Genomic DNA, 27,258 nt, shown 5'->3' on the forward strand with positions numbered 1-27,258 from the left:
TGCTTGCAATACTTTGCCATGCTTTCTCCCTGGATCTATTTATTGCGGTCGCGTTTCCTTTCTTGCTTAAATACATTTTACTTCCTTGTATGATTTCATGAGCTGCTGCAGTGCTGCTATTCAGCCACAGAGAAGAACGCTGCTCTGGTTTTGGACTCCGTGATTGGTCAAGTTCAAGGAATCTGCGCTCGAGTTCATGGTCTTTTATAGAAATACGTCGCCGGCGAATCGCCGCCCATTCAGCCTGGCTTCATTATCCTGGCTGGACACAGCCTGGCTTGACATAGCCTAGCTCGACAAAGTTGCTCCTTTTCAGCCTGGCTTGGCGTCTGAGGAACGGAATAAACGAGGCTTTTCGGACCCGACTTTGTCAAGCCTGGATTTGGCTTAAGGCCAGGCTTTTTTAATTCACCTTTTGAGGAACAGGCCCCAGATCACTGCCATTAGTCCTAACTTAAAATAAAGGTTTCTGTCTGTCTGTCTGTCTCTCTCTCTCTTTCTCTGTGTGTCTCTCTCTGTCTCTCTTTCTTGTGTGTGAGTGTGTGTGTGTGTGTGTGTGTGTGTGTGTGTGTGTGTGTGTGTGTGTGTGTGTGTGTGTGTGTGTGTGTGTGTGTGTGTGTGTGTGTGTGTGTGTGTGTGTGTGTGTGTGTGTGTGTGTGTGTGTGTGTGTGTGTGTGTGTGTGTGTGTGTCTCTCTCTCTCTCTCTCTCTCTCTCTCTCTCTCTCTCTCTCTCTCTCTCTCTCTCTCTCTCTCTTTCTTGTGTGTGTGTCTCTTGTGTGTGTGTGTCTCTCTATCTCTCTCTATCTCTCTTTCTTGTGTGTGTGTCTCTTGTGTGTGTGTCTCTCTATCTCTCTCTATCTCTCTCTATCTCTCTTTCTTGTGTGTGTGTCTCTTGTGTGTGTGTCTCTCTATCTCTCTCTATCTCTCTCTCTCTCTCTCTCTCTCTCTCTCTCTCTTTCTTGTGTGTGTGTCTCTTGTGTGTGTGTCTCTCTATCTCTCTCTCTCTCTCTTTCTTGTGTGTGTGTCTCTTGTGTGTGTGTCTCTCTATCTCTCTCTATCTCTCTCTATCTCTCTCTCTAAACTTAAAGATGAAGATTATTGACAATATTTGTACATACATATGTATATCGTCGCTGTTGGACAGAAACCTTGTATCTCCATATTTAATTTTGTAATGTTTATACCATTTTGGGCGGTAATCCTATTTTTAACTATACCTTTCAGGACGGGAACCCCTTTTGGGGTTCTTGTTGCTATGTACAGTATATAGCGACATACATTTGTTGTAATTAATACAACTAATTAGTCATTAATAAATATTTGATGTTTTTCAGAAAACTTAGGTTAGGATTTAGAAGGTCGTATGTATAAAATAGGGCTGACGTGGTTAATGTATGTTTTATTATATAAAAATGTATATCTGCAAAGGAACTAGTAACTTAAGTTTTCAAATAATTGTAGTGGAGTACATTATTTGCCTCTGAGATGTAGTGGTGTAAAAGTACTAAAAAATTAAAATATTCCAGTATAAAATACCACAAAATTGTACTTAAGTACAGTACTTTAGTAAAAGTACTTAGTTACTTTACACCACTGCATTGGATCCAGTGGAACACAGGTTATTTTTTTATCCATTTCCTGAAACGTAACGGTTTTGCACAGGTTTTCACCCGACGGTGGCGCTATCATGGCCACCTTTACCCAAGCGTTTTTTCTCCGCAATGAATTGCTAAGACCATTAGCTGTTGTCCTGTAGAAGTGAGTCAGCAGCGCAAATACAATTAAACACACATTGCAATCTAATATTTTCTCTCTCTCTCTCTCTCTCTCTCTCTCTCTCTCTCTCTCTCTCTCTCTCTCTCTCTCTCTCTCTCTCTCTCTCTCTCTACAGCCCCAGGACTTCAAACACACCCAATCGTTCATGCTGTGAGAAGCAGGTCTTCTTAGTAAATACCCCCCCCCTTTTTTTTTTGCTTTAATGTGCCAACACTGGATTTATTTTTATTCTCTTTTATTTTTCTATTTTTGGACTCAAAAGAAGGAGCTCTTCGCCTCGCAGACACGATTCTGTTCTCAATATTTTAACTCCCAAACTTTTTTATTATTATTTCAAGGACCCCCATAACTCTGAGAGCATGCAAACGGATTTGGTTCCATTTGTACACTCAAGAGTTATAGATCTGTAAGGGTCCATTTGGTTCGTAAGGGTCCATTTGGTTCCATGTGTACACTCTCAGAGTTACAGACCCATAAGGGTCCATTTGGTTCCATGTGTACACTCTGAGTTACAGACCCATAAGGGTCCATTTGGTTCCATGTGTACACTCTGAGTTACAGACCCATAAGGGTCCATTTGGTTCCATGTGTACACTCTCAGAGTTACAGACCCATAAGGGTCCATTTGGTTCCATGTGTACACTCTGAGTTACAGACCCATAAGGGTCCATTTGGTTCCATGTGTACACTCTCAGAGTTACAGACCTGTAAGGGTCCATTTGGAATGCCCTCAAGGGACCCTGAGGGGGTCCCCGGACCCCAACTTTTGAGAAACATTCTTGTGGACGGGTAGCGACGAGGGACAAACACATCATCAAGGCTTTTTTTTTAAACAAATTATCCTGTTGTGTTGATGTGTGGCTATCTTGTTGCCATTGAAGTGGGCCTATAAGGTTTACTACACTTACATGGCACAGTGCCTCCACCTAGTGTTCAAACGATGAAAGTGTGTGTTTTTTTTTGTTCCCCATCAATGAGCTGGTGGTGACTCGAGATTTTTTTATTGGTGACCGGAAGAGTGGGTGCCTGAGTCTGGGCCCAGTGGGGAAGTCTGGCCACCTCATTGTTAAATTGGCAATGTTTTCCTAAATGTAAAAATATTAAGAATTTCAAAAATGTTCTGAAGTCATGGAAAGTATACATGATTTGAACACGCACGGTACATCATTATCAGAGTTACATTTTCCCTTCAACTTATTGTTTATGCCCAAAATAACTGGCTAGCCCCAGGTTTTGTAGCAATGTATTACAATTGTAGAAATGTAAGCATGTTCAAATCATGTATAATTTACATTACCTCACACCATTTTCCAAGTTCTTAATTTTGTTACATTTCGGGGGGAAATGGACAATTTAACATTGAGATGCCCACAATGTTTAGGTGCCCAATAGTCTTGCATAGGCAGACTATTATTCCACAATCTCCGAATGCTATACAGAGATTCCGTGAGACTGTATGATGGAATTATTTTGAAAAATTGTGGGAGGCAACAGTCTGGCTAGCGAGACCAGGTGCCCACTCTTCCTGTGTCCATTTTATTTACCCCCTCTGCAGGCCAAAATTATGAACTACCTACGTGTTCCTTTACCAAAGACTGTTTCTTTTTTTATCGAGGAAATTCTTTACCTACAGTATTACACTACGTGAGACTTGAGGGAACGCGTTTTTCATCATTGACTTAAAAGCCATAGGGAACAACATCTCAATCTCAATTATGCAGTCGTTCCCACTTCTTGCCAGTCAGTATACAAGTGTCATTTACCTCATTGTGACGTCGCTGTTTGGTGGAAACCTTGTATGTCCATAACTGTTACCGTTCAGGAAATGAAAAACATCAAATTGGAACCTGTGTTCCAATGGATCCAATGTAGTTATTATTTAGTCACAAGCTCTTGATAATACTTTTCATTGGTTCGATGTTTATAAAACCCTCAGACACCACTTTCAGTTCAAATGTTTTCAAAAATAGCTTGTAAATCGGCTATTTTTGCTACTTTTGGGTGACGAAGAAGGGCATTAATTTACACACAAAAAAACAGAGTAAAGTTGAAATCTGGAGATACAAGGTTTCTGCCCGACATCAATGATAAGCAATCTGACAGTATTTTGTAGGGCTGCACAATGTATTGTAAATATGCAGGGTTTGATTTGCTGGGGGTTATTGGGGGCAGGATTTATGCCTCTGCTTTTGATATCCCTACCCTCTGCTCATTCATTTTTTTTTATGTCCGGTGGGGAATATGTTTTTATTCCTGCTTCTGATCAGACTTACATTAAATACATGCATTTCCTTTTGGGAAATGTGGACCGTCTGATATGTTTATTTATGTTTGATAATATCACAATTTAACTGTTTAAGTAAAGGAAAAAAAACATATGTTAATCATGTTAACCCTGGTATTTGGGGTACATTTTCAAAATGTGTCAATTTGTCAAAATGAATCAAAAAAGAAAATAGACAACCAGCAAAGTGAATGCGTCGCATCGTGAGTTGCGTTGTGACTTTGTAGATTGTCTACTTTCACAATTCCGCGTACAAAGAAGAATAATAGTTAATAGTAAAGAACCCCTCCCCCCGTTTTTTTGTTTGTTTGTTTTACAAATCAACAACCCTGCAATTGTATGTAAAACGCTATATTGACTAATACAATATGCCGTTTTTCTTTGTTTTGTTTGTTGTTGTTTTTTTCTATTAGCATTCCCCCAAGCTGTGTTCACTTCACACACACAATGCAGTACATATCTCAACACTGAGCCTAATGCAATGTTTTCTGTAAATCGGTGGTTCTCAACCTTTTCAGGCTGTGACCCTCACCAAAATAATCATATTTGAACTGGACCCCCCCCCCCCCACCCTGACAAGCACTTGGAATGTAAGAGTTGAGGCATTCAATTTAGTTTGACTCGGTTCCACAGATAAATGTTGTGAAAATAGCCAATCTACTGGCTCACAACGCCTCACGTTGCGAGGCGTTGTGAGCCTGTAGATTGGCTATTTCCAAGAGGCGTTGTGAGCTTGTAGATCAGCTATTTTCAAAAATGTTGCCTCTTTCTTATATTATTTGACAATTTGGCCAATGTTTGACCAGTTTTTATAGTATAGTTTGTTGATTACTTTTGATGCAGTAATGGTCTTCTTTCCCTCTTTTTTTGAGGTATTAAAAAGGTCTTAAAAGTCCTTAAATTGTCACTTCAGTGTCATCTGGGGACCCCCAGATGACATTGACATGATTAATAATCATGTCAGGACCCTCCTGGGGGTCCCGACCCAAAGGTTGAGAACCACTGCTGTAGATAAGGGAGCCACTCTGACCGATTTGAGACCAACCCCCCCGTTCCGCCCTAATGTGCCTGCATGGGAAATCTTTTTTATATACCTTGTGCCTTTTTCATTTTGTCCACCAGAGTTATATCTGTGGAACAGTCTTTTTTATGTAAAAGGATCTGCCTTAATTGTTTCTTGTCTTTATATTTGGTATGCTACTGTTGTGTGTCCAATGGAGTGTCTGTTTTTTCGACAAGCGTGAGTGCATTGCTGAGAGGTTTATTTGAATGACGATGATCAATGATAATAAAATAAAAAAAGGGTTTTATATCAAACTTGTCTCTGTGTGCTGTGTTAATTTTGTCGACTAAAACTATGACGAAAACTCAATAACAACTATGATATGATGACTATGACTAAATATATATACTGAACAATTCATCAACAAATAAAATAAAAATGTAATTTCAGCGAGGGACTAGTGGAGCAGAGGTGTCGTGCGCCGAAAATAGCCGATCTACAAGCTCTCAAGCTTGTAGATCGCCTATTTTCAAATACCCCAAGTACGCATAGGGCTGAAGTGGTTAAAGGAGGAGTTCACCCAAAAAATTACTTATTTTCTATCAATTACACACCCCATGAAGCCTTGATTTCATGGATTTATTTTTGTGTCTCCTACCGGATACATTAGCCGGTAGGAGACGGGAATCAAATTATTAGCTTAGGAATGCGACAAAAACAAAAAAGAATCCATGGATTCAAGGCTTCCTAGGGTGTGCAATTGATAGAAAATAAGTCATTTTTTGGGTGAACTCCTCCTTTAATGCATGTTTTGTAATAATCAAAATACGCACCAATATCATGGTCAGTATCAGCTATTTTTGAATAGCCAATGTATAAAATATCGATGAAGTTAAAATGATTCTGGCACTTTTTCCCCTCTACACCCCCCAAACCTCCTTGCTGAAAATAGCCAATCTACAAGCTCACAACTGCTGCGAGGCGTTGTGAGTTTGAAGATCGGCTAGTAGTAACTTTGGGTTGAGGACCCCCTAGGGTTCCCGGACCCCTGTTGAAGAGCCCTGGCCTAGTGCATATCAAACTGGGGACCTTGCAACGTTGAATCCATAATTCAATGTTGCACAGACATTTTTCAACAGACCTCAGTCAACACACAACCAACGACGTCCATAAGACATCGAAACGACGTGCAAGGTCAGACCTCTATAACCACCACCAACGACCGTCGCAAAAATACGTCCATACAACGTCGATACGACGTCCAAGTCAGACCTCAGCTGTAACGCAATCAGACGTTAAAACGACGTCGATACGACGTCCAAGTCAGACGGACCCCGAAACGACGTCGGTACGACGTCCAAGTCAGACCCCGAAACGACGTCGGTACGACGTCCAAATCAGACCCCGAAACGACGTCGGTACGACGTCCAAGTCAGACCCCGAAACGACGTCGGTACGACGTCCAAATCAGACCCCGAAACGACGTCGGTACGACGTCCAAGTCAGACCCCGAAACGACGTCGGTACGACGTCCAAATCAGACCCCGAAACGACGTCGGTACGACGTCCAAGTCAGACCCCGAAACGACGTCGGTACGACGTCCAAGTCAGACCCCGAAACGACGTCGGTACGACGTCCAAGTCAGACCCCGAAACGACGTCGGTACGACGTCCAAATCAGACCCCGATACGACGTCGGTACGACGTCCAAGTCAGACCCCGAAACGACGTCGATACGACGTCCATGTCAGACCCCGAAACGACGTCGGTACGACGTCCAAGTCAGACCCCGTCTGCATTGCACTTAGACGTTGAAACAACGTCGACGCGACTTTCATCTGTAACCAGAGGTGGAAAAAGTACTCAAATGTTTTACTTAAGTAAAACAGTCCCATATTGAAAATGTATGAGTAAAAGTAGTACAAAAGTATCAGCTTAAAAATATACTTAAAGTACCAAAAGTTAATTCCGTTACATTTTGGGGGTGAAATGGACAATTTAGTTACTTATTGTGCAGAATGACCCCGTTTCACAAGTTCAAAATGTATACAAATTCTTTGAAAATAGAACTACAAGCTGTTTGTAGATCTGCTATTTTCAAATGGCCAGGGCTGAAGTGAATTATTATTATTATTATTATTATAATGATGTATTATTATTATTATAATGATGTATTATTATTATGATGATGATGTACAGTGCATGTTCACATGTATAGCCTATTTTACATTACTTAAGACCATTTTTCACACAATTTATTTTATAACATTTTGGACAAAATAGCCTATTTTAGATCAAGGTGCCCTGTGCCCACTCCTCCTGTATCTGCAAAAAGACGCTGATTGATTACTGAAAATGAATGAAGAAATGGTAGAAGACATTCCTTCCCTTCACCCCCCTCTATCAATACTCTCAGCATTGCTACACTGCTCAAAAAAATAAAGGGAACACTTTGATCCCTTAATTATTTTGAGCAGTTTTCGTTAGCATTATGTACACAGTTCATGAAAAAAATCAAAATAATTAAGGGATCAAAGTGTTCCCAGGGAACATTAAGCTGGTATTATTATCAAACGTTATTGATGCAACTGTATCAATAAGTATCAAGTATTTTGGTCTCATGTTGTTGCCACGACGCCTGCTGGCTGAAAAAGGGCAATGTAGGGCTTTATAAACATAATTATTCATGGTATATTTTTATTGATGTAGTATAGAGTGACATAACATTGGCTCAACTAGTGAAATGTTTTCCCCCACTGACAAATAATACTATTCTGTATTTGTTTGTGACATAGTGTAGTGTAGTACAGTGGTTCTCAAACTGTTTTATGTCAAGGACCCCCAGATTAATGTATATGGCCATGGAGGACCCCATACAAGATGGTATTTATTAAAATGTTTCAAAACTATTTAAACTTGCAATTTTGTATGCTTTTCTTTTATTTCCTCCAGATGTAAGACTTTGTACCATATTATGGAGGAAAAAAACAACGGCAAAGTGACAATTTAAGGACTTTTAAGACCTTTTTAATACCTCAAAAAAAAAAAAAAAAAGGATAATTACTGCATCAAAAGCAATAAACAAACCATACTATAAAAACTGGTCAAACATTGGCCAAATTGTCAAATAATATAAGAGGCAAAATGTGTGAAAATAGCCGATCTACAAGCACACAACGCACTGCAACGTGATTTCCGAGGCCATTTTCACAATATTTACCTGTGGAACCGAGTCAAACTAAATGTAATGCCTCAACTCCTACAATTCCAAGTGCTTGTCAGGGCAGGGGGCCCTCAGTTCAAATATGATTTTTTTGGAGGGGGGGGGGGGGGGTCACGGCCTGAAAAGGTTGAGAACCACTGATAAGGTATTAAACATCAGGTTTATAGCTACAGCAGGTGCCACCGTTGCCACGACAATAGCGGTCAAGTATCCCTGCCTTCTTCTTTTCCTTTTAATGGCAGATGGTGTTGTGTACCAAAAATAGCAGATCTACAAGCTCACAATGCATCTGGTAAAAATGAAGCCCTCAAGATTTTTTTGCTTTAATGTGCCAACACTGGATTTATTTTTATTCTCTTTTATTTTTCTATTTTTGGACTCAAAAGAAGGAGCTCTTTGCCTCGCAGACACGATTCTGTTCTCAATATTTTAACTCCCAAACTTTTTTATTATTATTTCAAGGACCCCCATAACTCTGAGAGCGTGCAAACGGATTTGGTTCCATTTGTACACTCAAGAGTTATAGACCTGTAAGGGTCCATTTGGTTCGTAAGGGTCCATTTGGTTCCATGTGTACACTCTCAGAGTTACAGACCCATAAGGGTCCATTTGGTTCCATGTGTACACTCTGAGTTACAGACCCATAAGGGTCCATTTGGTTCCATGTGTACACTCTGAGTTACAGACCCATAAGGGTCCATTTGGTTCCATGTGTACACTCTCAGAGTTACAGACCCATAAGGGTCCATTTGGTTCCATGTGTACACTCTGAGTTACAGACCCATAAGGGTCCATTTGGTTCCATGTGTACACTCTCAGAGTTACAGACCTGTAAGGGTCCATTTGGAATGCCCTCAAGGGACCCTGAGGGGGTCCCCGGACCCCAACTTTTGAGAAACATTCTTGTGGACGGGTAGCGACGAGGGACAAACACGTCATCAAGGCTTTTTTTTAAAACAAATTATCCTGTTGTGTTGATGTGTGGCTATCTTGTTGCCATTGAAGTGGGCCTATAAGGTTTACTACACTTACATGGCACAGTGCCTCCACCTAGTGTTCAAACGATGAAAGTGTGTGTTTTTTTTTGTTCCCCATCAATGAGCTGGTGGTGACTCGAGATTTTTTTATTGGTGACCGGAAGAGTGGGTGCCTGAGTCTGGGCCCAGTGGGGAAGTCTGGCCACCTCATTGTTAAATTGGCAATGTTTTCCTAAATGTAAAAATATTAAGAATTTCAAAAATGTTCTGAAGTCATGGAAAGTATACATGATTTGAACACGCACGGTACATCATTATCAGAGTTACATTTTCCCTTCAACTTATTGTTTATGCCCAAAATAACTGGCTAGCCCCAGGTTTTGTAGCAATGTATTACAATTGTAGAAATGTAAGCATGTTCAAATCATGTATAATTTACATTACCTCACACCATTTTCCAAGTTCTTAATTTTGTTACATTTCGGGGGGAAATGGACAATTTAACATTGAGATGCCCACAATGTTTAGGTGCCCAATAGTCTTGCATAGGCAGACTATTATTCCACAATCTCCGAATGCTATACAGAGATTCCGTGAGACTGTATGATGGAATTATTTTGAAAAATTGTGGGAGGCAACAGTCTGGCTAGCGAGACCAGGTGCCCACTCTTCCTGTGTCCATTTTATTTACCCCCTCTGCAGGCCAAAATTATGAACTACCTACGTGTTCCTTTACCAAAGACTGTTTCTTTTTTTATCGAGGAAATTCTTTACCTACAGTATTACACTACGTGAGACTCGAGGGAACGCGTTTTTCATCATTGACTTAAAAGCCATAGGGAACAACATCTCAATCTCAATTATGCAGTCGTTCCCACTTCTTGCCAGTCAGTATACAAGTGTCATTTACCTCATTGTGACGTCGCTGTTTGGTGGAAACCTTGTATGTCCATAACTGTTACCGTTCAGGAAATGAAAAACATCAAATTGGAACCTGTGTTCCAATGGATCCAATGTAGTTATTATTTAGTCACAAGCTCTTGATAATACTTTTCATTGGTTCGATGTTTATAAAACCCTCAGACACCACTTTCAGTTCAAATGTTTTCAAAAATAGCTTGTAAATCGGCTATTTTTGCTACTTTTGGGTGACGAAGAAGGGCATTAATTTACACACAAAAAAAACAGAGTAAAGTTGAAATCTGGAGATACAAGGTTTCTGCCCGACATCAATGATAAGCAATCTGACAGTATTTTGTAGGGCTGCACAATGTATTGTAAATATGCAGGGTTTGATTTGCTGGGGGTTATTGGGGGCAGGATTTATGCCTCTGCTTTTGATATCCCTACCCTCTGCTCATTCATTTTTTTTTATGTCCGGTGGGGAATATGTTTTTATTCCTGCTTCTGATCAGACTTACATTAAATACATGCATTTCCTTTTGGGAAATGTGGACCGTCTGATATGTTTATTTATGTTTGATAATATCACAATTTAACTGTTTAAGTAAAGGAAAAAAAACATATGTTAATCATGTTAACCCTGGTATTTGGGGTACATTTTCAAAATGTGTCAATTTGTCAAAATGAATCAAAAAAGAAAATAGACAACCAGCAAAGTGAATGCGTCGCATCGTGAGTTGCGTTGTGACTTTGTAGATTGTCTACTTTCACAATTCCGCGTACAAAGAAGAACAATAGTTAATAGTAAAGAACCCCTCCCCCCGTTTTTTTGTTTGTTTGTCTGTTTGTTTTACAAATCAACAACCCTGCAATTGTATGTAAAACGCTATATTGACTAATACAATATGCCGTTTTTCTTTGTTTTGTTTGTTGTTGTTTTTTTCTATTAGCATTCCCCCAAGCTGTGTTCACTTCACACACACAATGCAGTACATATCTCAACACTGAGCCTAATGCAATGTTTTCTGTAGATCGGTGGTTCTCAACCTTTTCAGGCTGTGACCCTCACCAAAATAATCATATTTGAACTGGACCCCCCCCCCCCACCCTGACAAGCACTTGGAATGTAAGAGTTGAGGCATTCAATTTAGTTTGACTCGGTTCCACAGATAAATGTTGTGAAAATAGCCAATCTACTGGCTCACAACGCCTCACGTTGCGAGGCGTTGTGAGCCTGTAGATTGGCTATTTCCAAGAAGCGTTGTGAGCTTGTAGATCAGCTATTTTCAAAAATGTTGCCTCTTTCTTATATTATTTGACAATTTGGCCAATGTTTGACCAGTTTTTATAGTATAGTTTGTTGATTACTTTTGATGCAGTAATGGTCTTCTTTCTTGTCTTCTTTCCCTCTTTTTTTGAGGTATTAAAAAGGTCTTAAAAGTCCTTAAATTGTCACTTCAGTGTCATCTGGGGACCCCCAGATGACATTGACATGATTAATAATCATGTCAGGACCCTCCTGGGGGTCCCGACCCAAAGGTTGAGAACCACTGCTGTAGATAAGGGAGCCACTCTGACCGATTTGAGACCAACCCCCCCGTTCCGCCCTAATGTGCCTGCATGGGAAATCTTTTTTATATACCTTGTGCCTTTTTCATTTTGTCCACCAGAGTTATATCTGTGGAACAGTCTTTTTTATGTAAAAGGATCTGCCTTAATTGTTTCTTGTCTTTATATTTGGTATGCTACTGTTGTGTGTCCAATGGAGTGTCTGTTTTTTCGACAAGCGTGAGTGCATTGCTGAGAGGTTTATTTGAATGACGATGATCAATGATAATAAAATAAAAAAAGGGTTTTATATCAAACTTGTCTCTGTGTGCTGTGTTAATTTTGTCGACTAAAACTATGACGAAAACTAAATAACAACTATGATATGATGACTATGACTAAATATATATACTGAACAATTCATCAACAAATAAAATAAAAATGTAATTTCAGCGAGGGACTAGTGGAGCAGAGGTGTCGTGCGCCGAAAATAGCCGATCTACAAGCTCTCAAGCTTGTAGATCGCCTATTTTCAAATGCCCCAAGTATGCATAGGGCTGAAGTGGTTAAAGGAGGAGTTCACCCAAAAAATTACTTATTTTCTATCAATTACACACCCCATGAAGCCTTGATTTCATGGATTTATTTTTGTGTCTCCTACCGGATACATTAGCCGGTAGGAGACGGGAATCAAATTATTAGCTTAGGAATGCGACAAAAACAAAAAAGAATCCATGGATTCAAGGCTTCCTAGGGTGTGCAATTGATAGAAAATAAGTCATTTTTTGGGTGAACTCCTCCTTTAATGCATGTTTTGTAATAATCAAAATACGCACCAATATCATGGTCAGTATCAGCTATTTTTGAATAGCCAATGTATAAAATATCGATGAAGTTAAAATGATTCTGGCACTTTTTCCCCTCTACACCCCCCAAACCTCCTTGCTGAAAATAGCCAATCTACAAGCTCACAACTGCTGCGAGGCGTTGTGAGTTTGAAGATCGGCTAGTAGTGACTTTGGGTTGAGGACCCCCTAGGGTTCCCGGACCCCTGTTGAAGAGCCCTGGCCTAGTGCATATCAAACTGGGGACCTTGCAACGTTGAATCCATAATTCAATGTTGCACAGACATTTTTCAACAGACCTCAGTCAACACACAACCAACGACGTCCATAAGACATCGAAACGACGTGCAAAGTCAGACCTCTATAACCACCACCAACGACTATAACCACCACCAACGTCGCAAAAATACGTCCATACAACGTCGATACGACGTCCAAGTCAGACCTCAGCTGTAACGCAAATCAGACGTTAAAACGACGTCGATACGACGTCCAAGTCAGACGGACCCCGAAACGACGTCGGTACGACGTCCAAGTCAGACCCCGAAACGACGTCGGTACGACGTCCAAGTCAGACCCCGAAACGACGTCGGTACGACGTCCAAATCAGACCCCGAAACGACGTCGGTACGACGTCCAAGTCAGACCCCGAAACGACGTCGATACGACGTCCATGTCAGACCCCGAAACGACGTCGGTACGACGTCCAAGTCAGACCCCGTCTGCATTGCACTTAGACGTTGAAACAACGTCGACGCGACTTTCATCTGTAACCAGAGGTGGAAAAAGTACTCAAATGTTTTACTTAAGTAGTCCCATATTGAAAATGTATGAGTAAAAGTAGTACAAAAGTATCAGCTTAAAAATATACTTAAAGTACCAAAAGTTAATTCCGTTACATTTTGGGGGTGAAATGGACAATTTAGTTACTTATTGTGCAGAATGACCCCGTTTCACAAGTTCAAAATGTATACAAAATCTTTTGAAAATAGAACTACAAGCTGTTTGTAGATCTGCTATTTTCAAATGGCCAGGGCTGAAGTGAATTATTATTATTATTATTATTATAATGATGTATTATTATTATTATAATGATGTATTATTATTATGATGATGATGTACAGTGCATGTTCACATGTATAGCCTATTTTACATTACTTAAGACCATTTTTCACACAATTTATTTTATAACATTTTGGACAAAATAGCCTATTTTAGATCAAGGTGCCCTGTGCCCACTCCTCCTGTATCTGCAAAAAGACGCTGATTGATTACTGAAAATGAATGAAGAAATGGTAGAAGACATTCCTTCCCTTCACCCCCCTCTATCAATACTCTCAGCATTGCTACACTGCTCAAAAAAATAAAGGGAACACTTTGATCCCTTAATTATTTTGAGCAGTTTTCGTTAGCATTATGTACACAGTTCATGAAAAAAATCAAAATAATTAAGGGATCAAAGTGTTCCCAGGGAACATTAAGCTGGTATTATTATCAAACGTTATTGATGCAACTGTATCAATAAGTATCAAGTATTTTGGTCTCATGTTGTTGCCACGACGCCTGCTGGCTGAAAAAGGGCAATGTAGGGCTTTATAAACATAATTATTCATGGTATATTTTTATTGATGTAGTATAGAGTGACATAACATTGGCTCAACTAGTGAAATGTTTTCCCCCACTGACAAATAATACTATTCTGTATTTGTTTGTGACATAGTGTAGTGTAGTACAGTGGTTCTCAAACTGTTTTATGTCAAGGACCCCCAGATTAATGTATATGGCCATGGAGGACCCCATACAAGATGGTATTTATTAAAATGTTTCAAAACTATTTAAACTTGCAATTTTGTATGTTGTATGCTTTTCTTTTATTTCCTCCAGATGTAAGACTTTGTACCATATTATGGAGGAAAAAAACAACGGCAAAGTGACAATTTAAGGACTTTTAAGACCTTTTTAATACCTCAAAAAAAAAAAAAAAAAGGATCATTACTGCATCAAAAGCAATAAACAAACCATACTATAAAAACTGGTCAAACATTGGCCAAATTGTCAAATAATATAAGAGGCAAAATGTGTGAAAATAGCCGATCTACAAGCACACAACGCACTGCAACGTGATTTCCGAGGCCATTTTCACAATATTTACCTGTGGAACCGAGTCAAACTAAATGTAATGCCTCAACTCCTACAATTCCAAGTGCTTGTCAGGGCAGGGGGCCCTCAGTTCAAATATGATTTTTTTGGAGGGGGGGGGGGGGGGGTCACGGCCTGAAAAGGTTGAGAACCACTGATAAGGTATTAAACATCAGGTTTATAGCTACAGCAGGTGCCACCGTTGCCACGACAATAGCGGTCAAGTATCCCTGCCTTCTTCTTTTCCTTTTAATGGCAGATGGTGTTGTGTACCAAAAATAGCAGATCTACAAGCTCACAATGCATCTGGTAAAAATGAAGCCCTCAAGATTTTTTTGCTTTAATGTGCCAACACTGGATTTATTTTTATTCTCTTTTATTTTTCTATTTTTGAACTCAAAAGAAGGAGCTCTTTGCCTCGCAGACACGATTCTGTTCTCAATATTTTAACTCCCAAACTTTTTTATTATTATTTCAAGGACCCCCATAACTCTGAGAGCGTGCAAACGGATTTGGTTCCATTTGTACACTCAAGAGTTATAGACCTGTAAGGGTCCATTTGGTTCGTAAGGGTCCATTTGGTTCCATGTGTACACTCTCAGAGTTACAGACCCATAAGGGTCCATTTGGTTCCATGTGTACACTCTCAGAGTTACAGACCTGTAAGGGTCCATTTGGAATGCCCTCAAGGGACCCTGAGGGGGTCCCCGGACCCCAACTTTTGAGAAACATTCTTGTGGACGGGTAGCGACGAGGGACAAACACGTCATCAAGGCTTTTTTTTAAAACAAATTATCCTGTTGTGTTGATGTGTGGCTATCTTGTTGCCATTGAAGTGGGCCTATAAGGTTTACTACACTTACATGGCACAGTGCCTCCACCTAGTGTTCAAACGATGAAAGTGTGTGTTTTTTTTTGTTCCCCATCAATGAGCTGGTGGTGACTCGAGATTTTTTTATTGGTGACCGGAAGAGTGGGTGCCTGAGTCTGGGCCCAGTGGGGAAGTCTGGCCACCTCATTGTTAAATTGGCAATGTTTTCCTAAATGTAAAAATATTAAGAATTTCAAAAATGTTCTGAAGTCATGGAAAGTATACATGATTTGAACACGCACGGTACATCATTATCAGAGTTACATTTTCCCTTCAACTTATTGTTTATGCCCAAAATAACTGGCTAGCCCCAGGTTTTGTAGCAATGTATTACAATTGTAGAAATGTAAGCATGTTCAAATCATGTATAATTTACATTACCTCACACCATTTTCCAAGTTCTTAATTTTGTTACATTTCGGGGGGAAATGGACAATTTAACATTGAGATGCCCACAATGTTTAGGTGCCCAATAGTCTTGCATAGGCAGACTATTATTCCACAATCTCCGAATGCTATACAGAGATTCCGTGAGACTGTATGATGGAATTATTTTGAAAAATTGTGGGAGGCAACAGTCTGGCTAGCGAGACCAGGTGCCCACTCTTCCTGTGTCCATTTTATTTACCCCCTCTGCAGGCCAAAATTATGAACTACCTACGTGTTCCTTTACCAAAGACTGTTTCTTTTTTTATCGAGGAAATTCTTTACCTACAGTATTACACTACGTGAGACTCGAGGGAACGCGTTTTTCATCATTGACTTAAAAGCCATAGGGAACAACATCTCAATCTCAATTATGCAGTCGTTCCCACTTCTTGCCAGTCAGTATACAAGTGTCATTTACCTCATTGTGACGTCGCTGTTTGGTGGAAACCTTGTATGTCCATAACTGTTACCGTTCAGGAAATGAAAAACATCAAATTGGAACCTGTGTTCCAATGGATCCAATGTAGTTATTATTTAGTCACAAGCTCTTGATAATACTTTTCATTGGTTCGATGTTTATAAAACCCTCAGACACCACTTTCAGTTCAAATGTTTTCAAAAATAGCTTGTAAATCGGCTATTTTTGCTACTTTTGGGTGACGAAGAAGGGCATTAATTTACACACAAAAAAAACAGAGTAAAGTTGAAATCTGGAGATACAAGGTTTCTGCCCGACATCAATGATAAGCAATCTGACAGTATTTTGTAGGGCTGCACAATGTATTGTAAATATGCAGGGTTTGATTTGCTGGGGGTTATTGGGGGCAGGATTTATGCCTCTGCTTTTGATATCCCTACCCTCTGCTCATTCATTTTTTTTTATGTCCGGTGGGGAATATGTTTTTATTCCTGCTTCTGATCAGACTTACATTAAATACATGCATTTCCTTTTGGGAAATGTGGACCGTCTGATATGTTTATTTATGTTTGATAATATCACAATTTAACTGTTTAAGTAAAGGAAAAAAAACATATGTTAATCATGTTAACCCTGGTATTTGGGGTACATTTTCAAAATGTGTCAATTTGTCAAAATGAATCAAAAAAGAAAATAGACAACCAGCAAAGTGAATGCGTCGCATCGTGAGTTGCGTTGTGACTTTGTAGATTGTCTACTTTCACAATTCCGCGTACAAAGAAGAACAATAGTTAATAGTAAAGAACCCCTCCCCCCGTTTTTTTGTTTGTTTGTCTGTTTGTTTTACAAATCAACAACCCTGCAATTGTATGTAAAACGCTATATTGACTAATACAATATGCCGTTTTTCTTTGTTTTGTTTGTTGTTGTTTTTTTCTATTAGCATTCCCCCAAGCTGTGTTCACTTCACACACACAATGCAGTACATATCTCAACACTGAGCCTAATGCAATGTTTTCTGTAGATCGGTGGTTCTCAACCTTTTCAGGCTGTGACCCTCACCAAAATAATCATATTTGAACTGGACCCCCCCCCCACCCTGACAAGCACTTGGAATGTAAGAGTTGAGGCATTCAATTTAGTTTGACTCGGTTCCACAGATAAATGTTGTGAAAATAGCCAATCTACTGGCTCACAACGCCTCACGTTGCGAGGCGTTGTGAGCCTGTAGATTGGCTATTTCCAAGAGGCGTTGTGAGCTTGTAGATCAGCTATTTTCAAAAATGTTGCCTCTTTCTTATATTATTTGACAATTTGGCCAATGTTTGACCAGTTTTTATAGTATAGTTTGTTGATTACTTTTGATGCAGTAATGGTCTTCTTTCTTGTCTTCTTTCCCTCTTTTTTTGAGGTATTAAAAAGGTCTTAAAAGTCCTTAAATTGTCACTTCAGTGTCATCTGGGGACCCCCAGATGACATTGACATGATTAATAATCATGTCAGGACCCTCCTGGGGGTCCCGACCCAAAGGTTGAGAACCACTGCTGTAGATAAGGGAGCCACTCTGACCGATTTGAGACCAACCCCCCCGTTCCGCCCTAATGTGCCTGCATGGGAAATCTTTTTTATATACCTTGTGCCTTTTTCATTTTGTCCACCAGAGTTATATCTGTGGAACAGTCTTTTTTATGTAAAAGGATCTGCCTTAATTGTTTCTTGTCTTTATATTTGGTATGCTACTGTTGTGTGTCCAATGGAGTGTCTGTTTTTTCGACAAGCGTGAGTGCATTGCTGAGAGGTTTATTTGAATGACGATGATCAATGATAATAAAATAAAAAAAGGGTTTTATATCAAACTTGTCTCTGTGTGCTGTGTTAATTTTGTCGACTAAAACTATGACGAAAACTAAATAACAACTATGATATGATGACTATGACTAAATATATATACTGAACAATTCATCAACAAATAAAATAAAAATGTAATTTCAGCGAGGGACTAGTGGAGCAGAGGTGTCGTGCGCCGAAAATAGCCGATCTACAAGCTCTCAAGCTTGTAGATCGCCTATTTTCAAATGCCCCAAGTATGCATAGGGCTGAAGTGGTTAAAGGAGGAGTTCACCCAAAAAATTACTTATTTTCTATCAATTACACACCCCATGAAGCCTTGATTTCATGGATTTATTTTTGTGTCTCCTACCGGATACATTAGCCGGTAGGAGACGGGAATCAAATTATTAGCTTAGGAATGCGACAAAAACAAAAAAGAATCCATGGATTCAAGGCTTCCTAGGGTGTGCAATTGATAGAAAATAAGTCATTTTTTGGGTGAACTCCTCCTTTAATGCATGTTTTGTAATAATCAAAATACGCACCAATATCATGGTCAGTATCAGCTATTTTTGAATAGCCAATGTATAAAATATCGATGAAGTTAAAATGATTCTGGCACTTTTTCCCCTCTACACCCCCCAAACCTCCTTGCTGAAAATAGCCAATCTACAAGCTCACAACTGCTGCGAGGCGTTGTGAGTTTGAAGATCGGCTAGTAGTGACTTTGGGTTGAGGACCCCCTAGGGTTCCCGGACCCCTGTTGAAGAGCCCTGGCCTAGTGCATATCAAACTGGGGACCTTGCAACGTTGAATCCATAATTCAATGTTGCACAGACATTTTTCAACAGACCTCAGTCAACACACAACCAACGACGTCCATAAGACATCGAAACGACGTGCAAAGTCAGACCTCTATAACCACCACCAACGACTATAACCACCACCAACGTCGCAAAAATACGTCCATACAACGTCGATACGACGTCCAAGTCAGACCTCAGCTGTAACGCAATCAGACGTTAAAACGACGTCGATACGACGTCCAAGTCAGACGGACCCCGAAACGACGTCGGTACGACGTCCAAGTCAGACCCCGAAACGACGTCGGTACGACGTCCAAATCAGACCCCGAAACGACGTCGGTACGACGTCCAAGTCAGACCCCGAAACGACGTCGGTACGACGTCCAAGTCAGACCCCGAAACGACGTCGGTACGACGTCCAAGTCAGACCCCGAAACGACGTCGGTACGACGTCCAAATCAGACCCCGATACGACGTCGGTACGACGTCCAAGTCAGACCCCGAAACGACGTCGATACGACGTCCATGTCAGACCCCGAAACGACGTCGGTACGACGTCCAAGTCAGACCCCGTCTGCATTGCACTTAGACGTTGAAACAACGTCGACGCGACTTTCATCTGTAACCAGAGGTGGAAAAAGTACTCAAATGTTTTACTTAAGTAAAACAGTCCCATATTGAAAATGTATGAGTAAAAGTAGTACAAAAGTATCTGCTTAAAAATATACTTAAAGTACCAAAAGTTAATTCCGTTACATTTTGGGGGTGAAATGGACAATTTAGTTACTTATTGTGCAGAATGACCCCGTTTCACAAGTTCAAAATGTATACAAAATCTTTTGAAAATAGAACTACAAGCTGTTTGTAGATCTGCTATTTTCAAATGGCCAGGGCTGAAGTGAATTATTATTATTATTATTATTATAATGATGTATTATTATTATTATAATGATGTATTATTATTATGATGATGATGTACAGTGCATGTTCACATGTATAGCCTATTTTACATTACTTAAGACCATTTTTCACACAATTTATTTTATAACATTTTGGACAAAATAGCCTATTTTAGATCAAGGTGCCCTGTGCCCACTCCTCCTGTATCTGCAAAAAGACGCTGATTGATTACTGAAAATGAATGAAGAAATGGTAGAAGACATTCCTTCCCTTCACCCCCCTCTATCAATACTCTCAGCATTGCTACACTGCTCAAAAAAATAAAGGGAACACTTTGATCCCTTAATTATTTTGAGCAGTTTTCGTTAGCATTATGTACACAGTTCATGAAAAAAATCAAAATAATTAAGGGATCAAAGTGTTCCCAGGGAACATTAAGCTGGTATTATTATCAAACGTTATTGATGCAACTGTATCAATAAGTATCAAGTATTTTGGTCTCATGTTGTTGCCACGACGCCTGCTGGCTGAAAAAGGGCAATGTAGGGCTTTATAAACATAATTATTCATGGTATATTTTTATTGATGTAGTATAGAGTGACATAACATTGGCTCAACTAGTGAAATGTTTTCCCCCACTGACAAATAATACTATTCTGTATTTGTTTGTGACATAGTGTAGTGTAGTACAGTGGTTCTCAAACTGTTTTATGTCAAGGACCCCCAGATTAATGTATATGGCCATGGAGGACCCCATACAAGATGGTATTTATTAAAATGTTTCAAAACTATTTAAACTTGCAATTTTGTATGTTGTATGCTTTTCTTTTATTTCCTCCAGATGTAAGACTTTGTACCATATTATGGAGGAAAAAAACAACGTCAAAGTGACAATTTAAGGACTTTTAAGACCTTTTTAATACCTCAAAAAAAAAAAAGGATCATTACTGCATCAAAAGCAATAAACAAACCATACTATAAAAACTGGTCAAACATTGGCCAAATTGTCAAATAATATAAGAGGCAAAATGTGTGAAAATAGCCGATCTACAAGCACACAACGCACTGCAACGTGATTTCCGAGGCCATTTTCACAATATTTACCTGTGGAACCGAGTCAAACTAAATGTAATGCCTCAACTCCTACAATTCCAAGTGCTTGTCAGGGCAGGGGGCCCTCAGTTCAAATATGATTTTTTTGGAGGGGGGGGGGGGGGTCACGGCCTGAAAAGGTTGAGAACCACTGATAAGGTATTAAACATCAGGTTTATAGCTACAGCAGGTGCCACCGTTGCCACGACAATAGCGGTCAAGTATCCCTGCCTTCTTCTTTTCCTTTTAATGGCAGATGGTGTTGTGTACCAAAAATAGCAGATCTACAAGCTCACAATGCATCTGGTAAAAATGAAGCCCTCAAGATCCTACTACTCCATAATACACCTTGATCCAATCAACTCTGACATGAATGTTATGACGGACGCACCAGCTAACATATATCAAAGGTGCAGTTAGTCAAAATGAGTGTTAAATAGCCCTATATTCTGATAGTAATTGCTTAAGTAACAGGGTTTTGACTGATTGATTAGCAGTTTGGGGGGGGTTCCCATTGTGGCCTCCCCGTCTCTCCAATTCTTTTTCGCATTTTCAGATCGGGATACATATTTTATCCATTCAGGAAGAGAGACGTCATACACAGGTGCAATTGGTAGTGATGACTGAACCTGATAAATCGGTAGCCTCTCCTGATCGGCTGGAATTGGCAACCCAGCTGAAAATGTATTTTCTGTTGATTTAAGAGCTGGAGGGACAGGACCGTTACTAAAAACACTCTATAGCAATGATTAAGATCAGAATATAGTAACCTTTTAACAGTAAACCTTTTGTTTTAACCAAAAAATATCACATACATTACCTTTAACTCATGATACTGTATCTTAATGTATGTTTAAGTGACTTGAGTTTAACTCACAATAAATGAATTGACAACCTGTACATGAAGGTTCAACCCATTATCACTTTATTAAATACAACTTATTTTTATTAGGTAGGACAGGTGTACAACACTCATAAAGTAGCGTTTACTTGGTCGTCTCCTCAAGTTGGGGAGCTGAAAGAGAAACAGAAGAAACCAAAGTTATTATAGTTTTGCATTCATCAAGACTAAAACTAAGGACATTTCCCCTATGATTTTTGTTGGTTATGTAAGTTGAGTTAGTTACCCTGGAATAGACATGAGTGAATGACAGTTGTCAAAAACACACAATGGAACACAAACCTCAAACTACATGACACACTCAAGCTAGTTTTCTCGCTTAAAAAATGTATCTTATGAGCTCTTGACCAGCACCAAAAAAACTAAATGATTTAATCATTAGTTTTCTTATTTCCTCACCGTAAGACTTTTTGTGTCTTGGCTGAGGTCATTTGTGGCTTACTTTCCACATGTACATCCTCACTGTTACATCGCATGACGCTAGTATGTGACAGGGACTTACCCCCAATCCAACCTCTTGATGCTGAGTGCCAAGCAGGGAGGCATTGGGTCCTATTTATATAGTCCGAGTATGACACTCTTAACCACAAGGCCACTGAGCTGGTTATTGGCCAATGAGGAGTCTACCTATTGATGTCTGTGGTCAAAGCCTACCGACAAATTTGAAGTTCGGGAACTTGTTGAGGTCTCCTCCTCCATATAGTCTCTGCAGTTTGGTCATTTCATCACCCAGGTTCTTCTGGTAAGAAGGGCCCGCATCCACAATGCCTCCAGTGGCCCTGAAAGACGATTCATGACACAGACCATTACAACCACAACACTGGACACAGTAGAATGTCTACTAGTAGTAGGCTCTTTCGCACCTTAATGTCTAATCTCTGTGGATCTGTACATAAGTGTTACCACCTTTGTGTCTAACCTTATGCACCTTATGTCTACGCTTATGTAAATACTGTACCAGCTGGTTAATCTCTCTTCCTTCGCTTTCTGAAAACAAAAACAAATTTCACCCACTTCTTTATACCAATAAATCTATGTTGTGACAAAAAAATTGATTCTGAGCTGTGGATTTGTGCCATACACTGAATGAAGCTGCCACACACACACACTACAGGAGGATACACGTAGCGATCTACAAGCTCACAACAGCTGTGAGCTTGTAGATCGGCTATTTTCGGAGCACGGCACCCACACACAATCAGGCATAAAATGACTTGTCTTAGTTCTACTGGATCTCTGCTCGACTGGTCCCTCCCTGACATTTTTGTCTAGTTTTTATGTTGATGAAATTGTCAGTATATTTAGTCATACTCATCATAGCTTAGTTTTTATTTTGTTTAGTTTTCGTCAGTGAAAGAAGGTAGTAGTTTTAGTTGATGGAATTAACACTGCTACTGACTTGCTCTTAGTGGCGTAGTCGCGGATCTTGTCCAGGAACAGTTTCTGGATGGGGTCCAGGCCCTGTGAGGCCTTGGTGAAGAGGACAGCGGAGATGCCGATGTTCCTACGCAGCGTCACGGCCACGGCCGAACGGAACAGCGATGACAGATGGAATAACCGGTGAAGCGCCATTTCTGTCAAATTGAGGAAAACGTTAAATGTTGCATTCATGGGTTATCGTCATATTAAAATCACTCACAGTCTTGTCCATAAGCATACGATGGTAAATGAAGTCAAATTACTTATTAAAGTAAAATCACAGCATCTCGGAAGTGGGTGGAGAAATTATATTCTCCATATTTCAACTTTTTAATGTGTTTTTCTTTTGCAAATTAATGCCCTCCATCATAAAAAAAAGTGGCATGCAAAAGTAGCAAAAATAGCAAAAGTACAAGCTTGACAATAAAGTTGATTCCAATTCTGATTAGATTTGGTCATGGGGACCCCTGTCTGAGATGATAGTTGTTATGATTTAGTACAGAATTCTATAATCGTCTATGGTCTACTGTAAGTGTAGAGTGTGGCATCATGTATGCTCAGAATTGTCATACTCTTATACTCTTATAATCAGTGGTTCTCAAAGTGGGGTCTGGGGACCCACAGGGGTCCTTGAGGGGGTTCCCAGCATTAGATAATATAGCATCAACTAAAGCACAAGCCACTTTAGCCATCAGCTAATACATGCATGGGACCCTACAAGCTCACAATGCATTGCAGCTTGTAGAGCTGCTATTTTCAAGAGATTACTTTTTATTATATATTTGTTTCTCCAGAAATCTGATTTAGTCTTAGTCTTTTGAATAACACACCATTTAGTTTCAGTCCTATTTTAGTCATCTGAAATTGTTTAGTCTTAGTCTAGTCTCAGTTGACTAAATATCAAAATCTTAGTCAACATTAACACTGCTCCCTACTTTGCTGGGGACCCCCTCAAAGACCTCCACAATGAGAAACACAGGCTTAGTTAACTGTTATAGACCGCTTGACAACAGTAGCAAGTTGGGTGTATAACTTTTTCAGGTCAAGGACACCTACATTTATATGTATTTGGCAGCAGACCCCCATCTGAAATGAGTCTGCGTTGTGACATTGTAGATCGGCTATTTTCCATTGGCTGAGATATAAAAAAAATTGATTTTAAAACTATTTTAACTCATTTTGCTGGGGACCCCCTGCAACATTTCCCATTAGGTTGTGGGTAGCTTCATTCTTTCAGAATGATGTAGCTTTCAAAGTGGTTTAGATATATATATCTCCATGTAGTTTGCATTTACAACCTTAGCAGGTCTCCAAAAATAATAGCCTTGGTAAGATTTCTATGATCAAGTGTGTAACATTTGCGTATCGATAAAATAAATTTGACTTGATCCATGGCCACTAACATAAGTACGCAATCATTTCTACTTTACAGCAGTGTTGCCACGTTTGCTTAAGTATTTTTGGGCTTGTTTTTCTGTAAAGTTGCTTGTAAATATTGGTAGCTGCAGGTTGCCCTTTTTTGGGCTTATTTCTGCAGTGCAGTTGCTTATTTGGGCTTGCTTCCTAATGCTATTTAAACCAGTGGATCTCAAACATTTTCATGGTTAAAACCCCAGCAAATTAATAGGCATTTGTTTCCGCAGGCGCAGACCCCCAAATTTTGTGCCAGGAGCCCCCATACAAGATTTGTGTTACATACAATGTTTCAACCTTTGGAACGGGTGCCAACATGAGTGATCACTGGCACACTGGCATAAGTGTGTGAGAGAGTTTTTCTTTTAAAATCAAATTAAAAAAAAACAAAGTTTAGTCAGTTAAATCAAGTCCCCTCACATCTATATACAAATAAAATCCTGCACATAATTCTACATTCATTCAAACTGATAACTGACTGGAGAGAGAGTCTGGGAGATAGGTGGGTTATTGCTAGTCTAATGATCATTACATCCTGGAATAAACTATTACAAAATAAAAAAATACAGTAATACAGTATGGCCTATGGACAATCAAAGTGGGTTGGATACAATTACATTTTGATGTGGTGTCATACTAAACTTCATGTTGATATGGCACACTGACTATCAAGAAAATAAAAAGGTTGCCCTGGCTATTAAGTGTCCTCAGAAACTTAATAGGTGAGCAAATCTCTAAATACTGCAGATGTACAGCCACACACAACATGCTCTTTCAACAGAGACTGAAATCAATGATAAATCGATAAAACGCAACATGACTACATTTAAATCCCCAGTTATTTACACAATGCAGTTGATAATACTAAAGACAGTGGTGTAAAGTAACTAAGTACATTTACCCAAGTACTGTACTTGAATACAAATTTGAGGTATTTTTTACTTTACTGGAATGTTTCCAATTTTCAGTACTTTTACTTCTACTCCATTACAGAGGCAAATATTGAACTTTTACTCCACTACAATGATTTGGAAAATGTTGTTAATAGTTACTTTGTAGATTTTAATTATTATTGATTATTATTACAAAACACACATTAAACACTTCAGCCATTAGAAAATAGCGGATCTACAAGCTCGCAATGTGTCTCAAAGAGCTTGTAGATTTTCTATTTTCAAAAGATTTCTTTGAAATAGGACATTCAGTATAATGAGTACTTTTACTTTGGTAATTCAAGTACATTCTGATGCCAATACTTGTACTTTTACTCAAGTACATTTTTAATTCCGGACATTTACTTGTTGGAACTTGTTGAGTATTCAGTATTGATACTTTTACTTAGTAAAGAATGAGTCCTTTTTCCCATCACTGTACTAAAGATCACCCACACAGTGCTAATGCTAACTAGCATGCTAACCTCAGATGACCTGCCTTTGGTATGTGCGTATCCAATGTATACCGTCACGTCGTGTCGAAACAAACCAATGAATGCTTGTTGACACGTGAAGCAGACATTTACACGTATATAAATGTTATTTCTACAGATATAAACGTCACAAACATCATAATTATCTGAGTAGGCTACAACTCACCTTGGATTTGACACAGCTGCAGCAGATCAGAGCTGAATCTAATGACAAAGCGCGGTGGATTGTGGGTAGCCGATAAAGCCTGGAATATTTAGTACCTCTTCGTCGTACGGCGGCGCCGCGCGCCGAAAAAACAGCCGATCTACAAGCTCGCGACGCGTTGTGAGCTTGTAGATCGGCTGTTTTTTTTGCATCTGTGTTCCACTAGTGTTCCTTCCAGCACCGAGGGGTCTAGCCATGGCTACTAGACCTAGCTCTGGTCCATAGTGTTAGAAGGAGTTCTCCTTAACGCTATGGTACTTTCGATTCTTTCCCCTCGCATCGCAGCCTCTCGTCTGTAGTAAAACAAAAAAATACACTTTTGCTACTGCTACTCACCAAAACAAAGACGGTTTTATGGAGGTAAAAGCCTACTCTACTAAGTGGGGACACTTTTGAACTCCCCACCTCACGTCTAAAATACACCTTTTGGCCAGAAAATAAAATATTTCACCGGAAGGAAGAATCTCCGAAAAATTCCATTGACCAGTTCTGTAGAGGGCACTGTGGAGTAGCAAACAAAAAAAAATTCCTTCCGGTGAAATATTTTATTCTCTGGCCAAAAAGTGTATTTTAGACGTGAGGTGGGGGGCTCAGAGTGTTCCCACTTAGTAGAGTAGGCTTTCAACTCCATAAAACCGTCTTTGTTTTGGTGAATAGCAAAAGCGTATTTTTTATTTTTGCTACAGACGAGAGGCTGCGCTACCGCGGTGCGAGGGGAAAGAATCGGAAGTACCATAGCGTTAAGGAGACAGAGCTAGGCTAGACCCCAAATGATGATGACGCTCGTCTGTCACAAGCGTCATGGAACCGTTTGTTCCTGGTTTTAGATTTCTTTTACATTTACAACTCT

General features: G+C 39.6%; 2 protein-coding genes across 2 annotated transcripts in view; one reads left to right on the forward strand and one right to left on the reverse strand.

Moving 5' to 3' along the window:
• jam2a (junctional adhesion molecule 2a) overlaps positions 1-5,381 on the forward strand; it is a 60,453-nt gene extending 55,072 nt beyond the window's left edge. Inside the window, 1 exon segment of the mRNA XM_080422233.1 lies at positions 1,892-5,381. Coding sequence (XP_080278359.1) covers positions 1,892-1,930 — 39 coding nt within the window. The 3' untranslated portion in view covers positions 1,931-5,381.
• Positions 5,382-21,952: 16,571 nt separating this feature from the next.
• Positions 21,953-26,501, reverse strand: atp5pf (ATP synthase peripheral stalk subunit F6). The gene is made up of 4 exons (XM_080422231.1): positions 26,370-26,501; positions 23,345-23,519; positions 22,600-22,724; positions 21,953-22,059 (listed from the first exon to the last, which is right to left on the reverse strand). Exons 2-4 carry the CDS (start codon positions 23,515-23,517, stop codon positions 22,031-22,033), a joined length of 327 nt encoding a protein of 108 aa, XP_080278357.1. The 5' UTR covers positions 23,518-23,519; positions 26,370-26,501; the 3' UTR covers positions 21,953-22,030.
• Positions 26,502-27,258: the final 757 nt, after the last annotated feature.

Source organism: Gymnoscopelus braueri, assembly GCF_963280865.1.
Source record: "Gymnoscopelus braueri genome assembly, chromosome: 24".
NCBI lineage: Eukaryota > Metazoa > Chordata > Actinopteri > Myctophiformes > Myctophidae > Gymnoscopelus > Gymnoscopelus braueri.

Excerpts from the sequence above, each read along its gene's own strand:
- atp5pf (XM_080422231.1), bottom strand. The coding sequence starts at position 23,517 with ATGGCGCTTCACCGGTTATTCCATCTGTCATCGCTGTTCCGTTCGGCC. Across the intron at positions 22,725-23,344 it reads GACTACGCCACTAAGAGCAA|GGCCACTGGAGGCATTGTGG; the intron begins GTCAGTAGCAGT and ends ATCGTCTTTCAG. Across the intron at positions 22,060-22,599 it reads CCCGAACTTCAAATTTGTCG|CTCCCCAACTTGAGGAGACG; the intron begins GTAGGCTTTGAC and ends TTTCTCTTTCAG.